Source organism: Lepisosteus oculatus, chromosome 15, assembly GCF_040954835.1.
Source record: "Lepisosteus oculatus isolate fLepOcu1 chromosome 15, fLepOcu1.hap2, whole genome shotgun sequence".
NCBI lineage: Eukaryota > Metazoa > Chordata > Actinopteri > Semionotiformes > Lepisosteidae > Lepisosteus > Lepisosteus oculatus.
In genome coordinates this window covers 29,705,850-29,724,358 of record NC_090710.1, presented here as the reverse complement: position 1 = coordinate 29,724,358, position 18,509 = coordinate 29,705,850, and the positions used below count along the sequence as shown (strand labels likewise).

At 37.5% G+C, this 18,509-nt stretch overlaps 1 protein-coding gene across 13 annotated transcripts in view; it reads right to left on the bottom strand.

The window, feature by feature from the left end:
• dmd (dystrophin) overlaps positions 1 to 18,509 on the bottom strand; it is a 726,399-nt gene that overhangs the window by 627,604 nt on the left and 80,286 nt on the right. Inside the window, exon 1 of one of the 13 annotated variants that reach the window (XM_015364180.2) lies at positions 15,002 to 15,328. The exons of the other annotated variants lie outside the window; for them this stretch is intronic. Coding sequence (XP_015219666.1) covers positions 15,002 to 15,035 — 34 coding nt within the window. The 5' untranslated portion in view covers positions 15,036 to 15,328. Of the gene's footprint in view, positions 1 to 15,001; positions 15,329 to 18,509 lie in introns of those variants that run through there. 13 annotated transcript variants of the gene reach the window in all.

The following is an 18,509-nucleotide window of genomic DNA, read 5'->3' as shown; positions in this document are numbered from 1 at the left end:
TGTCACAGCTAGGAATAGAAGGGATTGCTGGAATATTTGGAATCCTTCACCTTCCATTAGGGCCATTAGGGTCTGGGATATTTACTTCAGTGTGTTTAAATAATGACCGCTAAAACCTGCCTGTTGTTATCTGTAGTCCCACCATACAAGGCAGGATCCCCTGGTGTTTGTTAACTCCTGCGACTGTTCTGACAGCTGCTGTCTGCAGATCTCTAAACATAGCCTGAGATTAAGCAGATGTGCCCAGGCTAATGCCTTGTGATCTACAAAACTACAGGCCAGGATACATGTCAATTGATTACTTTCTGTTGCAAAAATGAAGAAAAAAACAACCTTTTGAACAAAAGCAGTGGAAACAGTGGTTGGCAAACCCCTTGTTTTCTGTCAAGTAACAGAAAAATGTGTCTTTGACTGATTAAAGGTGTTACTAATTTCCATCTCCATAACGTTTAAATATGACTCATGTTATTGTAAAAGTAATATAACAAAACCATGGAACATTTAGGTTTCTGTTATACTCTGGGAAATCAAGCAGGACTTTTTTATAACAGAACCCCTGTATCTTTTTAATAGTTCCTCAATGACCACACAGGGCTCTAGGAATTCTCAAAAGCTGACGTTAATATTTTAATACATCCCATCACAGAATTGGAAAAATACATTTTTCAATAACTTTCAATATAAATAAATCCAACTAAAGTTTTATAGATGTATGTTTAAAAAACTCCTGCTTCATCAGAGTAGGATTCAACCTTACCGAGTTAAATTGAACTTTCAGTATTTCAGATTTCTAACAGGCATGAAAGCAGGAATCCATCTTGAATGGACTCTGCATTTAGCTCCACAATTAACAAAATTCCTATATTAATTTTACTCTCAGCATTACTGAGACCAACAGAAGACAGCAGCTGTCCCAGTAGGATTTCTGTTGACAGTTTTTGATCACTATGTTGCAAATAAAATAAAACAGGTTTTACTTTTCACTTCACTAAAATATCATTTCAGTACTACAGACACCAATATTTTTTAAGATAATAAGCTGAAGATTCACTGACGGTATGATTTAAACAGTCTTAAAGAGTGTTGCTCCAGAGAACATGTTCATAGTTTTTCTTTATAGAAAACACTGCAGAAAATTGCTATGTGATGTTAAATCCAGCAGCAATGAAGACAATAACTTAGGTGTTATACCTTAACTGAGGTGTTATAGATACAGAAGACCAAATTTATACAAGTGGATTCAAGAAAGCTCAACAAGAACGTTTTGACAGCAGCCAGAAAACAACCCAAGTGATTTACCATTGTCAGCAAGAGTATCATGAACTGAACTGTCAAACTAGAAACATCATAGGCTGTGTAAAAGCATTTTTGTCTGAAAATCAATTTTACACACATTATTTTGTGGCATCACACTACAAAGGCACTGATATCACCTTACAGAGTAACGTGCAATCCTACAAAATACAATATTTTAATGTTTGCTGGAGATCAGTGACAGCAGATGCAACAGCAAAAAAGATAATCAGCCAACAATATGGATGGAGCACCAGTTAAAACAGAATGATGCTGCTAAAATTTTAGTTTAAACTGCAGTGGATAATGGCAATATTCATTATACTGTATGTTGCCTGTCATCTTCAGGTTTCACATTTAAGCCATTTCTAAAGCAAACCCTGAAAAAGGCAGCATATCGAATTAAAACGAAACAACTCCATTTCCCAAACAAAACCATTCTGTTTATCACTTAAGCCGCTTTTGCTGCAACTGTATTGGTGACTCTGATCCTATTGAGGAAATCTGAATGCATTGCTTTTTAATTTCTAAAACGTACAAAACTAAAAAAATGTGAATTAAATGTAAAGATTTAAGGCTTAGAGCAATCAAGAAGTGTAATTTGTTTACACTTGTCACATCTGAGAATGCAAGTTGACATAAATCTTGCTCAAAATGGGTTTACTTTAAAAGAAACATGAATCTACAAAATTCCTAGCACGTGATTAGATTTTTATATCGTTTTTAATTAAAATATATAGTGTACAGTACTTATCTTTTTTCCACTTAAAACTTTAACTAGTTACTGACATGAAAGTATTGTTTTATATATATATAATTTAGACTTCTCTTGAAAATGTTATTTTGCAATACCTCAACACATGAAAGATGATGGTGCAGCTAAATGCTCTCTCTCAAGTGCTCTCCCGCAGTGCGTTAAGTTGTTTTATTACCTCTAAATAAAACTCTGTGTAATATTTCTAAACCCCATCCATTAGGATAAAACTCTGAAGACCACTACTCTCACTTCTTGCATCTCTGCGTTTCTTGTCTGGGATCTGAGAGGAACGTGGCATGACAATTACAATACATAAGTCAAGCATGCAGCATCTGTTTTGACACTGAGAACTTGTACGACAGTAACACTGGGAACTATGGTCAGTTCGACTGAGGACGCCAGCCATGTCTGTAAAAGAATCAAAGTCTTGACATTTCAGACCACTCTGCATCCTGACCACATCTTGTCTGCAATAGAATGATGGCTCTCTTCTAACATAGATCCTCATTTCTAGTTTTCAAGGACAGGTGGCTGACACACTTACAGCTGTATTGTAAGATGCTAGCAGATTTTTTAAATGCGACAAGAGATGATTTAACTGTAGCTTTATTTAAAAAAAACATTTCAATGAAAACATTTCTCACTTCAGCACCAACTTTTGTTATTACTCAGGAAGAAATATAACTTTTGTTTTCCATTCCCCTGTTTTAAAAAAAGCTCTTTAAATAGAAGGGGTCAACAACAGACATACTGTAGAAAGGCAGCAATGGGGTGCAAAACTGTTTTTATTTACAGTAGGTTTCCTGACGCAAGAACCAGCCACCAAAAAACAAAGTAGAAGAGAAACAAAAGCCTAACTTTTGCTTTAGTGTGCTGACTATTTTTTTCCATTCCTTTCTGCTCAGCCAGGCAATTAAGGTACAGTACTCACTAGCTTCCCCAGCAAACAAAAGAAACACAATCAAACCTGGTCTTTATTGGATCACTTGATTATTGGGTCACTGGCACTCTCCCCATCTCTCCAGCTTCCAATCTCTCCTAGTTCTGATTCTCCCTCCTTTGTGAGCTGCACTTAAATGAGATTTTTTTTCCAGGTAGCAGATGAAGATATCAGAGATTCTGCTTCCTGGTTATATCTGCTCATGGGGCCAATCACAAATGCAGGACTTTGCAGCCGATGGCAGTTCATTCGTCAAAGGGTCTTCCGGGTGCAGTACCTCCAAGATCAAGCATCTTGCTCCCTCTTACTGCGATGACGCACACTGCCCCCTGACCCTGCCCCCATGAGGAAGGCTGACAGCCATCTGAATAATGGCTGTACAAAGGCCAGTCTTGCCCCCCAAACACACATACAGAAAACAGAGAAGGGAGGGGGGACAAGTCAAGAGCATGCCTATTCCCCTCCTGGGTCTTCCCTGTCACATGGCATTGGTGTGTTAATACCTCTCCACCTGACCATGAGGAATCACTGAAATTTTTCTCCTCTGCATTACCCTGCTGCCAATATCCATGGCTGCCATTGGTATTAGCTTCTCTATCTGCAGCACTGCTTTGTCTCTGGCTACAGCAGAGGCACCTCACCCTTCTCTGAGCATAGGCCAAGTCATCAGCAAGCTCTCCTCACCCTCTCCGGTCTCTAGCCGAAGTAGCAGGGACCTATTGTCATCATTCTCCCTCTGTTCGCTTAGGCCAGGTTGGTTGAGCTAACATTCCTCCTCTCTCGCCATCTCCCCCTCCCTTGGAGGTTGTGGGTAGGATGGGAGCTCAAGAGCTCCATCCAGGGTAGCAATGTCTTGTCTTCCTCTCCCATTTTCAGCTGGCTCAGGGCTTGGTGGCAGTAACAGCACGGGGGATCAGGTTATGGCAACTCCTTCCCCACTGAGCATGGTGGTTAAAAAGCTTCTCCTTCTCTGGCCCTGTACATGGCAGCTCCTCTCTCTTTGTTGCTAAGAGCTGCCTGTTTCCAGCCTCCCCTCAAGCTCTTTGCTGGAGGGCTCGATTCTCTTCAGACCCTCTACTGTAGCTCTGCGTTGAAGAATGAAGCTTGTCTCAGACGTGGGAAGCCTTCTTTGCAGCATTTTGACCACCTCTAACATGGCCTGGAGAGCCTTAAACAGGTCAGTATATCAGCTTTGAATGGCATCCTTATGCAATCTTTAATCTCCAGGAGCTTCTGTACCATTCCCCTGTATCCCTAGGAACGGTGATTCTTGTTTTATGTCTTCAGACAAAGTGGTTTACTGGGGTCTCTAATTGAGTCTAGAGACAACATTTTTGCCTCTTCTTTTATTCAGCAATTTCTTCTTTTCTTTCAAGAACTGCCACAATCTGCTGCTAGGGCTCACTGTACATGAGACTGCAAAACCTACTGCATGCTTTCACCACTTTATAGTAACGACAATACAAAGGGTGTCATGGTGATGTATGCTCTTTAAATAAGTGGGGAAAATCGACCAATAAAGATGTGTAAAGATGGGAGCATTAGGCACATAAAGGCAGCAATGAGGTGCAACATACAGTAGTGCTATTCTACTTACAGTGCAGGAGAAAACAACCAGCCACCTAAAGCCAAAGCAAAATGGAAACAAATGTCTAATTCTGATTTTACAATACTGACTCACTTCTTCCATCCTTCCCTGATCAATCAGACAGCTACTGTAAGCTGCTTCTCACTTTCCCAAAAGAAAAACAGAACAAAAACACATGGACAAACCTCACTCTGGATCACACGATTCCTCGGTCTCTCACCCTCAAGCTCCCTGTCTCTTCCGATTCTCGGTCTCTCTACTGTATGTCTGCTACAGTGCACCCATATTGGTTATGCCTGATCACCAGACCAATCATGAACACTGGTCTGATGGTCTGGGGATGATGTGTCCTACATACTGCTATGCCATAAGTGAGAGTGCATAAAAAAACTAAGAAAGCTGATATTGGAATAATTGCTAAAACACAATGTTAAAAGAAAGCAATTTACAAAAAATAATACATTATGTATTTGTAACATTCTTAAATAAACTTGAAAGGTTTCAACTGTGCTCTTGTTGCTATTTTGTCCTTCATTTCAACTCAAATCACTGCCAAGGATGAAGACCCCAAAAGACTATAAAGTGACTTTAAACAAGGCTATACTGTATTTAGATGCTGAGCTTCACTTTAGTAGGATATGCTCCACTGTGAAGTTAGAGGACAACTAGTTTACACAGAAGTGGCTTATGAGTTTGGTTTGACACCAAGATACAACAAAAACCCTGACTCAACTGGAAGTTAAATGTATTTTAATATCTGACATTAAAGAAAGCTAACATGCCCAATTTGGTGGAATTATAAAATGTCTATTTCTTTAGAAGGAAGTGGGGTGGGAAAAGTGTTATTTGGTGTCACTATCATTATGAAATGATTTTGTTTTTAACTCCAGGGTATTTTTACTTTGGAAATTGCTTTAGGGATCTCACAAATATACATATGCAATCCACAATAATTATTTGACAACAAAAATTCATAGTGGATAACGGACACTCCCCTTTATCCACTGTGCTGATGACATCTGAATAATGTTCTCATGGTGAATGTTAAAACTGCCATCTATAGCAGAAGACTGTTTACAGCTACAAGTTAAATTATTCCCATTAACTAGGAGCACCTGGAGCTGAACACCACACATCTTCTATTTGAAACCTTACATTTATGCCATAAATGTTTCCATATGTTACTGTATAATGTACCATCTTGTGGAGGTTTTTTTTACTTGCCTAAGCATCAAGCCAACATTACTTGCAATCTTAAAGAAAACAGAAAATCGTATGCTTGCTAAGCGCTGTTCTAGGTTCTTTATCGTGAACAAGATTTTATTATTTTTTATGTCTCAAAACATAAACCAAATATAACAGAAAAACAACATTTCTCTCATTTGCTGTTCTAGGTTCTGGAAAGAATTCCTTACATGTTCAAGAATCGATTGCTCAAGCATTTTTTTTTCCATTCCTGTATCTGAACTTCCAGGATAAGAGATAAATAGGATACAAGTGTTGCCAAATACAACAACACATGGCCTCACTGAAAGATGACTACCCAGCGGTGTGCAATATTCTCCAAAAGCCCTATTCTACGTGTTGTGAGTCATTGCGGTTTGGGGTTTTCTTGGATATAAACAGAGATCCACTAGAAGGGTCTTCACATTTTGAATTTCCTAATTTAGTTAGGCAGCTTAAATTATTTGTTATGGTAACTAATCTAATTCCCTTTAAAAGCATATGCAAACGCTGTAGACATAAACAACGAAAAAAAACTGCAAAATAACTTTCTTATCACTGAAGAAGTTTCTTAAATTATCTCATTACAACAATTCCTGTGTGAAATCCACCACAAAAGGGTTTAATTTATTCAAGGTTGCGGATTTCACTGTATACAAGTATGTGTGTGTGTATATTTATTTAATTCACTGACAGCAACAATGCTGGAAAATGCTTGGAAAAGCAGAGCACTTTAGGCACGACATAAACTCCATCATTATCTTTTTTTATTTTTAATCCTCTGAAGTGAGACAGAATTTGAGGGCTACAGAGAAACAACTCTCTACTGTGTGGGATTTGCAGACTTTGCAAAGCTACTGGAGACTTTCAGACAATATCTCTAACACCCTGGGATGTGAGTTACACTAAGTAGATTACACAACCGCCCAAAACACTGAAATATTACAATGACAGCAATAAGACACTTCACAAAAATTTATAAGCTTTATTACCTAATTCAAAAACATATATTCAACCTTCCTGAACTTCAGAAAATGTTTTGGAGAGAACTAGTTTAACTTTAATTACAATGAGATGCCTTTAGCCCAATAGGAACGTAAGTGATTAATGTACAGTAGGTTCCCAATATTACAGCACTGTGGTATTCTAAAAAAACACTGTAGGAGTTAAATACGCCCAACACTGAATGATCTTGCAAAGGCAAAACAGACTTTGTTTCTACTCTTTTAAACTTTCAATATACTGTACACGAGGTAAAGAAAAAATACAATTTCAGTACAAGTTGAGTATTTCATCAAGAGATCACTTCCATTTTTGATTCAGCATTCCTGGACAGATGCTACACCTGGTATTGAAGGCAAAATAATTGTGTGATCAAGAAGATTGCAGTTTTACTGAAGACATGATGCATTATATAGTATCTGCTGACACAAGCCTTCGTAACATGTCTGAGGGGAGGACAGTAAAGAGATGGGGCAGGCAGAGAGTTTTGTGTCAAATGCCATTTACTGTCACATTCCAGTCCATCAGTAACTGGAATGGTGATTTTAATGATGATCGGGTGTGTTTCAGAGCTCCATGCTAAAGAAGCTGGAACAGCACTGAATGAGGGGCTTGCTTACACTGTCCCACAGCTCTCTGAGATTACAGCAATCAAACATATAGAGACAGGCGCTCCCCTCTGCTCAGACAATATCATCTTTCTGATGCCTCGCAGTCAAGGGTTGAATAAGCAACAGGATGAACATGACAGTGTTAACACAAAGTATAAAGAATGCATGCAACCATTTTTAATGCTTTTCTTGTTAATAAACAGTTTCATGGTACACAGTTTTGATTACTCAATGATTGAGATGCATGGAAGATGGACTTCTAAATCTAAATGGACTTCATGGCTTCATTTGTATCTAAAATACCATATAGGAGCTGGCAAAATAGGTGCAAATTAATGAAGTCTGCAACAATGTGCCCCTTAGTCTAACCTAAGGACTCACAAATGCCCCCCAGGTCTGTACATTACAATTTTTTCTGTTTAAGAAGCACTCAGCTGTGTTCTGCCTTGTCAACGCATGATTGAAAGCCATCACACTTTTGATGGGGCTTTATCTTACAGTACCTGCCTCCAGAGAGGCAGAAAGTGTCAATAGAGTGCAAAGCTAAAGGCAGATAGACTAATGCAAATCATTGCATGAAACATAACTGGATTACTTCACAATAATAAGGAGGTAAGAGCTTGAAGGCTACCTTTCAATACATCTATATCCAATTTTTTTGGAAAGACTTATTTTCTTCTGTGGCCTGTTTTTAAATTGCTTCTATCATCTAGTTTTGGAGAGAGAATGGTTTTCTTGCCTAAAGCAACGGTAAAAAATCCATTTAAGTACAGCTCATGGTGTTGTAAATGGATGCTGTTATCTTTGTCACCTCTAGGCAAATTTCTTATAAGAGGGTTTTCTCTGGTAATTAGTCAGCACAATCCTCTTAATATCCCTCCTCCAACTCCCTAGTAAAGTTCATATCAAATGCAGTTGATTAGTTTTTTGTCTTTTATGTCACTTTAAGGACCAGCGTACAAGGCACCCCCGGATACGCATAATTATGCTTTGCCCACTCAAAGATGTTATAAAGGTCTGGTACCTTGAGCAAATTTTTTCATCTGCTTGCAGTTTTTCAGTCATCTTCTTTTAGGGAAACTTTTGAATAGCCCAACTTTACACAGCTTATGCCGCCACCAGAGATTAAAGTAGCCAGGGCAGTTTAAACTTTACAAGTACTGAGCTTAATTAACACATTTAAAATTTGATACAGCACACCAAAACGTTGAGGTCTCATACACGAGTGCATATGCACATATGACAGAGCGGTTGAATCTGTCTATCTATCCATCACAGATAGATTTAACATGGCAGATAGAAGAGTGAGCTGCTGAGTATTGTTTTGGGGTCTCTAACAACAATATAAAAGATTAGGCCAGAACATACCCAGGCTTTCAGTTGTGGCTCTGTGGCTATGGATCTGCGCCTGTGGCTGGAAGGTTGCTGGTTCGTATCCCGTGGCCGGCAGAGGAATCCTACTCTGTTGGACCCCCGAAAAAAAGCCCTTCACTCCAGCTGCTCCAGGGGCTCCATAAAAATGGCTGACCCTGCACTCTGACCCCAGCTTCTCTCCCTGTCTGTGTGTCTCATGGAGAGCAAGCTGAGGTCTGCGAAAACACAAATTCCTAATGCAAGAAATTGTACAGTATATGGTTAATAAAGTGATCTTATCTGATCTGATATCTAAGGTCCTCTGTCTAATTTCAAGAATGCTTTCTAACCCTGTACTACAATGTAGAAGCATATACAGTACTTCCCTGGAAAATACTGGATGTAGTACATTTGGAGATACATGGGAATACAAGCCAGTACTGCCTTGTAGTTGGCATCATTTCCTTCTATGAATTCTGTCACTGAATTTCAAACAAATTCTGAAATTTTGTAAATACTGAAAAACATGCATTTTCCACTGATGTGTTTCTTTTTGTAATATACTGTATGTAATTCAGAACTGCATTCAATTTCCTCCGTGTTTATGACAGAATAAAGATAATGCTTCTGCTATCTGACAGTATTTCAGTTGCTCTAAATGTGTGAATGCAAGCACTATTTCCCCCAAAAAATAATTCAATAATGCATCAAACACAGGCATACATTTTATATAAAGATATGTTTTTTATATGGGATTTTATGGTGTACAGGAATGTGATCTACATTTCATCATGCTCCCTGACATTTAAATATAATACTGTGTTTTATGACTAGTTTAGAAGCACTAATATTACACAGCTTTTCAGAGTGATTCCTGTAAAGTCTACTCATATTACAGTTATTTTACAATTGCACTTTCTTATTCCTATTCTGTTGGATTTATTGTTATAGTGTCAACACAATACCTCAGAAGTACTGTACATGTTATGTACTGTACGATCAGAAGACTAGTTGTCTAGTTTCTAGTGTAATCAGTCAAGATTGGATTTAAGGAAAGAAAAAGTCTTAGCTCCATATAACAACAACAAAAAAAATAAACCTTTGCACTGCCTGGGAAGGTGCACAACTAATATTCTAATAAATGTGGTAACAGGGGCAAACAGAATTCAACAATAAGGACATTCTGAAAATGTCAAGAGAATGCTGATTGCGGGAGACAGTATGCAGATCAATCTTAGCATCAGAGTACAAATGATCACTGTGGACCAAAACTTGATTAAACATATTCAAAGGTCAAGCTAACTATGCCGTTACATTTGTGTGCTCTGAGGGAACAGACATGGGCTCTAATGATTTCAGACACTGACGTAACCCCTCTCAACAAAACTGAAATACATGGGAGACACAGAGCCCATCTTTAAGCACCTTATGACAGGAAGTTACTCCTTCGAGGAAAGTCTAACATTGAACCAAAGGAACACAATGGTAAAAGCGGTGACATTCTCAAGCAAATGTTACATGACTTCAGTTTTAAATATCGTATGAGCCAGATTGCACAATTACTATGCAGTAAATTGTGATTATTATTTGGCTGAAACGTTTATATGATTTACAGTACATCTGTATCCATTTATACATGCTGGTTATTTTGCTGAAGCTATCAGAGTGAAATATTTTTCACTCTGATAGCTTAAGACTTTGCTTAAGAGTACAACTGCAGTGCTGTCATCAGAGCTGAATTGTCTACTTTTCATGTTTTCCAAGTCCAGAGCCCAGACCACTACTCCCAACTTTGGCTTACTTTAAAACAGTGTTTGCTGTTTTTCATGGAGATCACTCACAATTCATTTTGTTCTACCTGTAGGACAGGTACCCAAAACATTCAATAAACAGGCAGATGACACGCTTTGTGTAGTCAAAGTTTACACATAAAAATGGTAAACATACAAAAATAATTGATTAAAAACAATCCTGAAGACTGACCCAGGCATTTAACAAAAATAAAACACACACCTCATGAGCAGTAATTGCGGGATCACAAGGACTTTTGGATCTTACTCTCACCTAATATAGTGGAAGTCTGAGGGTTTGTAAATCTACTGTATTTTTGTAAATAACCTCAAAAGAAGCAGATTGATCTGTCAATGTTCATAGTCACTTATGAACCTTGGAGTAATTCTGGTACTGGAACCGAGGGTACAGTACTTTCAGGTAGTGTGTGATTCAGGACATTGAACACAGAATTTAGGAAGAAAGCAAGGACATAAAGTTTTAAATCAAGAACCTGTCCCTGAAAAACTGGATAGAGGCCAAGTGTACACACTTGTAATCTGCTGTGTTCCTGGCACCATGCTGTGTGAAATAGAGTCTGCTATTATCCTCTCTAGGAACAGAACTCTAATATTCATTAAAAACCTTTCTAATGTTCAAACAAAAGTAATTTTCAGGATTTTTTATGTTTGTGTCCGGCAATAAACCACTAGAATAAAATCAAATAGACAATGAAGGAGTGATTAATGCAAGAATATGTGGTTAGAAATCTTGCCATTTGTCTTTATAGTGGTACATTACAATGACAGTAAGCCATGTACTGTTGGTACAATATAGGCCAAGATACAGAAAGCATTACATGGAATTTATCCATTGAACCATGAAGTCAATTAAAGATATTATTCTTTTAGCTACTTTGCTAAATTTAAAACTACATTCAAGTAAATCATTTTTACCTTGCCCCCTGAATGGACAGAAAATGATAGGATTAGAAATCAGTCTTGAATCAAAATACTTCTGCTGTTGATGGTAGCTTCCAAAAACACACACTGTATTTTATGGAATCAACTCTCCTAAACAGGAAATATTTCATTGCACTTTGCCTGCCAGACTATATATACTGTAACCATGTGTGTACTAATCCTTTTTAGTTGCCTGTGGGCCATGAATAATTGTATTTTTTTTTTCTTCAGAAGCTCGTGGTCTTTGACCTTTTTGTCTGCCTCATGGCAAATAAAAATCTCTAATATATTCCCCTGGTAACTCACAATCATTGTACTCAGGAATAGGTTTAACTACTGTATACCCCTACATGGCCTGCAAAACACCCTTCCACATCCCACATCCTGGCACATAGCAAATACAAACAAAACGTCACCAGGAGACCACATTTTACTTACTGACCTCAGTGGTCTGGTAACAATTTTGGCAAATGTAACGTGAAAAATATGCCTTCCTGTTTGATTTGCTTACTGCACATCTGCAGCAGTATAGTAAACACAGTTTAATCAATATTAGCAGCAGCCACAGGAGTTAGCAATTCCCAGTACGAAAGAAAAAAAAACAGTTCCCAGGAAAACTAGATTCAATAAAGGAAAGGGACTTTTTATTTTCCCACACTGGAGCTCTTGAACTTCATGGCATAAAAAAAAAACTAAATTCAAGTCAGAGTCAGCTGCATTGACAGAAAAGACACAGCATCCAAGGCCAACAGAGAGTCTGTGTGAGTAATCTTACCTTTCAATTTAACCGCAATGGGGGGAAAAATTAAATGTTGGGAGTAACAAATGAATCAAGGTCACTAATCTCCCCATCATGGCACATTTTTTTGTATTTCTTGTTCTTTGTGATATTGCATTCCCTTAACATGCCCTGTACAGTATGTCTGGAATAGCCAAAACGCCTCCATTACCTACATTCCTCTGCACATTGGATAAAAACTGCTTTCAAGAGAAAGGCAAATTCCCATCATTTCAAAATGCTTTTTGCACTCACATATCTCACAGAACAAGTGGGAGAAAAAAATAGCTACTTGACGTCTCTAGTACGGTGTCCCCATTATGTAACCTTTAGAACACAATACTTACAAATTCAATTAGCTGACTGAATCAGCATTATCAACGCGAGGGAGCTGTCAGAACTGTTTTCTTCTGTTTTGTTTTCATTTTAACCTAAGGATGCTTTGTTTGGCCTTTGTGTTAATTAGAGAATTCTAATCTACTGGAACAGAAAAAAAATAATTTTCTAATGTGTTTTCAATGCACGTCAATTTGTTGCGAATAGTCCGTTTTAAGCTGTGCATATAGAAATTCTCTTCAAATATGTTTCACATTATGTTATCTGCATTTTTAAGTGCCTTGTAACTCCATATAAATACAGTTTATATATAAACATATATATAATTATATATTCTATTTATTTGAATTTCTACATTATTGAATGTTTCCGTGTTTTACATACTCAAAATATACAGTACATTGTATATGATACTTTTTAGAATTCAGTGAGATGATCAAAAATAAAATAATTTCATTGATCATTTAAGCACGGTTTGACCAAGAGATGTTTATTAGGTCTTTATAATGACTTTATTCCCCTTTTAAGCATAATCTGTACTGTACTGTATATTTTAATTTAAATATGACAAATATATTAACTTTACAGTTAAACTACATACTTTTATGGCAAATGCTGCATTTGAAGATGTTCAATGTTAATACTAAGGACCTGAATTTTAAATCTTAGAATCACTAGCTATTTTCATTTGTTGATGTTCTGTAAAGCCACATACAGTATTTCACCTCTTACTAACCTCTGAATATTATATATATTTCCATGCAAAAAAAGTATCTTCTATTCACACAAATTGTTTTGACAGGAACACTATGAAAATATCATCCCTTTAATGCAACTGGAACTCTTCTCTGATAAATAATGCAGAAGAAACATAAAAACCTGTGCAGTCTGACAGTCTTACAGTCATAGGTTTTTAACTAACTAGAACGTGTCCTGTATGTGTCTGCTGTTTGCCTTGCATGACCCCCTTTCATTCAAAGGAAATATTTAAGCTTAAAAGTCATGTATTTCAATCTGCATGTCATCAATATTTCTAACACTAATAATAATCAATTATTGTAATATAATTATTCACATTGCGTGGTTTAGAATTAAATTAAAGGACAAAATAGATCTGAAATGACAATCAATGTATAAAAAATTATGTCTGCAGTCAACTTTTTCTCTTTTTAAGAGAACATTTTGATTATTTTCTTCCACGTTCTGGCTCTGGAACATTATGTCTGTGTGTTTATTTTTTCATTTGCTTATGTTAAACCTCAGGGCTTTGCCTACTCCTCTGACACAACATTATTTAAAAAGAAGCTGATATTGTACAAAAAACATGGCAGAATTGCACAAGCACAAGTGGAAGTAGACTCTGCAGAACATATTACTCTTCACTTTAACTAAAAATCACTTTTGACTTGATACCAAACAGGGTTGGAAGCAGCATGCTCTGCTTTTATAAATTATTCCCAAAGGATTTCACATCGCAAACCAATGTTTCATCTGTCAATTACTTTTCAGCTAGTCTATCAGCATTATCAGGAAGGACCAGTGGAGCAGTACATGGTGAGACAGCAATAAAAGGCCGAAGCTAGAGAAGGTGTGTCACCATGGATACAGCTAGGTGCATCACAGGAGAAGAGCAGTTTAGCCCTCTACTGTCCCTGACTGTCTATGCTAAAACACTGTTGCTAAGGCTTTCTTTTCTTAAAAAAATATTGCCTTTCCTTCTGAATTAAAGCGAGAGGTAAAATGTTAGGCATAGAATACATCCATCAAGGACTTGTACGCATTTCTATATTATAACTGTTTATTTTAGTTCCAAGGAGGTTTCAAGGTTGAAATCCCATTTGCACTTCATGTTTGTGCTTTTTAGAAAACACAGTGGAGTTCACATCATTTACTAACGTCCTTAAATTTCAAGCCAAAAGTACTCCCATTCGAAAAACAAAATACAGTTACCTATAGTATATCGTTAAGCCTGTAACATCACAAAGAAAAGTGATATACTGTAGCTACTGTATGTTTAATATTTATCCTAAATATATAATAACTTTTCACAATCACAAGTTTCAAAGAGGCAGTTAAATAAAGGACGAAAGTGTTTGATTAATAATTGTATCATTCAGTTCTGTCACATTCCCTAGCAGTACAGCTCCTGTAGCTGAAAACTCCATTAATTTATACAGCCTTCTTAAATAATAACGGAATAAGTGTATGAATATATGTCATTTCAGAAGTTTACATTATGTTCATTCAAAAATTTGCAATGCTTCAAAAATCATCAGTACTGTTTAAAATGTTTTTTTTTAAAAAGCATCTATCAGTGAAATCCAAAATATAACAGATCCTTCAGACATGACACTAAACTTTTCAGCATGTTCAGAAACTGTACTTACACAACTCGTCCACTTCATCCTCACAACAAAGCATTTGGAAACGGGAAGAGCTCGCACAGGCTCCAAAATTTGAAATACAGATGCAGTAAAAACCGCTGGCAAGAAGCGGGCGACACTTTTAAAGTCTTCAGCTGTGATTTTCACTGTGGAGCGTGAAGATGCCTGCGCCCTGACTCCAGCCCTGGAGCCTCAAGAAAGTTGCAGCTGTTAGCTCCACTCGAGGCTCCTCTGTGTAACATCTGAGGAGGAGCTGGTGTCTTTGAGTACAGTAAGTATCACAGGAAAAGGGGAGGACTGATCCGGGTTTTCAGCAAGCAGAAAAAGCCACTGATGCCAAAGATCGTTCATCTGCTGGAGGCCCCTAGATGTTTCAAATTCCAGGCCTAGCACAGAAGCAATAAACATCCTCTCCCTTAAAGCACTGCAGCACCCTGCAGCAGGCTGGCCCATGGGCTGTACTATACATATATGGGTTGCAATAGCACACAACAGCTGACTGAGAGTGACATTATGGCATGGGCCACAATACATGACACTGATATACTTACCATCGCTTTCCAACACTAAATGTTTCAACACAGCACTGCTTCTTTCTTAGAGAGTGGTCAAAGAGGAGCAATCATAAAAACTAGAGTTAGGTTTCCCACGGGGATAAAGTTGTGACCATCTCTTACTAATGTAATGGCAGTTGCATTACTGTGATAAAAGACAATACTGTTTAACATTTTATTCCATTCTTGTGTGGCCACTGTATTGATCTTACTGTAATTTAATACATACTGTATGTTTATATGGCATTGTGTCACCAGTAATGTAGTGATATTAGGGGAGGAATTTTTATTTCTGATGGTGCAACCCAATTTTACAGAGACCGGTTAAGGCTGTTATCAGCAGAAACAGGATTTACCAAATCTTTCAGCCAAGTCTTTTAAGCTACAAAATAATGACTTCCCTGCTTCCGACCATGAAATAAAACAATACAAAATTAAACTTTTGTCAGGAGACAAGAAACAAAAAAGTCTTGGAGCATTAGTGTATGTACTGTATTGTTGTGCTTACACCTGCTCTCTATTACTTTGCTACAAATTACAGTACAGTTTGGGATTACATTCTGGGAATCTTTACTGTAATGTGGCGTCAAGTACATTTTTCACCTGTGTATGCCTTAAAATACATAAAAGTAATAATAATAATAATAATATTTTTTTTTTACTAGCCCTATACAATTTCTTGCATTAGGAATTTGTCTTTTCGCATACCCCAGCTTTTCTCCAAGGAGACACAGACACACAGACAGGGAGAGAAGCTTGGGGTCAGAGCGCAGGGTCTGCCATTGTACGGCGCCCCTGGAGCAGCTGGGGTTCAGGGCCTTGCTCAGGGGCCCAACGGAGTAGGATTCCTCTGCCGGCCATGGGATTTGAACCGGCAACCTTCCAGTCACAGACACAGATCCTTAGCCACAAAGTGTTAACAAGGATACAGGAGTTATGGCTAACTCATGTGACAATGGCAAGTTTTTTTACCTTGGAGATTCTCCTGATGATTTATGTTTTTTGCATAAGCTCCTCTCTTAGAATACCAATTCTTGAGTGAAGGATCATAGCTTCCTTTCTCTTTCATATTAATTACATTACCACAACTCATTACTACCACACATGCTTCTCAGTCATCAAACATGGACACACATTTCATACTGACTTCTGTTGGGTTCTTTGACACTTCCCTTTAACCTTCCGGGACTCCTAGCATGAGTACAACATGACTATCATGTTATTTATTCGGACAAGGGTTTTATGAATGAGATCAGAAAGAGTCTGTCAATGGGGTAAAACAGACATACTGGCCATTTTTATGAATAATCCGAAAGGTGTCCCGCAATCAGTGCATATGAAAGAGCCTGTTCTGTCCCAACAATCCAAAATTATACGGATATTAGGAAGAAATATATAATAATCGAGCCATGGATTTACAAGTAAATTGATTACAAAGTATAGGCCAGTCTGCAAGATATAATGAGCACTAGTCGATGACCATTTGTTTTATTGCATACACTCTTCAGCGTTATTTCCCTAGAAGGCATTATTTTTCAGGGTGCTAAAAGGATGAGAAAATTATCTATTAGCCTTTTGTCTTCTGAGGGCTGGCATGGCTCTCAAAGGACAATTTCCCTCATTATGAGATTGCTTTGCACACTGCTCACCTGACAGTATTACAGCGGAAAGCTCTGAAAAGAAAGACTAAAGGCCCCAGGATCACACAGACTGAACTTCGTCCTCAGACCCGTAAATCCGTAGCAGTTCTGTTTCCCACTACAACAGCAGGGTATGTCACAGAGATGTAAACACTTTACAATATATTTCCCTACAGAAGAAAATTATTTTAAGTAAATGTACACTAACGTGCCTAGCCTCCAAACATGATGCCACTTGGAATTCAAATTCAAATATAAACAGAAGAATCACATGTCTGCAGTATTAAGAAACAAATGTTTTGAAAACTGTCTCATAGAGAATCAAAGCCAATAATTTCCCAAGAGAGGGCCAACAGACTAGCTGTCTTTTGTGCATCAACCGGCATAATATTTTTTTTTAGAAAACCTATCACAGGCTATGCATGTTTAAATCATTTCTCAAACAATGGAAACTGTAATAGAGAATAAAAAACAAGAACAGCACCAATAGAAAAGAGCTTGTGTGTCTCTTGGGACTACTACAGTATCTACAACATTATTAAACTTTATCATATGGATTTCAGACACATATTCATATGGAATTGGACGCAAAGGTGCAATGCACAAATTTCAAAAGCTGAAAATTTCACAAAATAAAGAACACACCCCCAGACACAGCTGCATAATTGCAGAGTGGAAAACTGTGACGTAAAGGATTATTCTAACCACATGGTTGATGTGTCTGCTTTCCATTAAGGATCAGAATAGGTCCCCTCAGGATGCTGTGGTTCAAAGAAGAACATACTGTAGCTCCATTGAAATTCTGATTATTTCTTAACAAATTACAGATTTATTTAAAATAACATAAATCTAATTAATACATTAAGATATAAAAAATATAAAATATGAAGAGAACTCGAATCTACTGCAGTATATGTCTACCATATGTGTATTTTTTAATTTTATTGGCAAGTAGTAGGTAGTAAATGTATTTCAATTTCTCTAGATTTTAGCAGTTAACAAGTTGTTATCAAGTTGTTAACTCTGGCATTCTGAAGAGAAGGCTTGCTCATATTTCATTTACAGTAGTTTCATTGTTTTAAAAGCTGGTGTGTGCTATGGTTCACACGGTCCATTCATGTAGCATGACAATATTCTTAGCTTAAAAACCTAAGCTCAAACCCAAGCACGCACTGTACATAACAAGGCATGGATTGATATACTGTACAGTAGCAGGCTTGCAGAAAACAGTACTCTAAAACTCACGCAGAAGGTCTTGATTGACCTCATCTGCACTGGAAGGGGCATTATGGTCTCAAAACTGGTCTCAAAATGTAA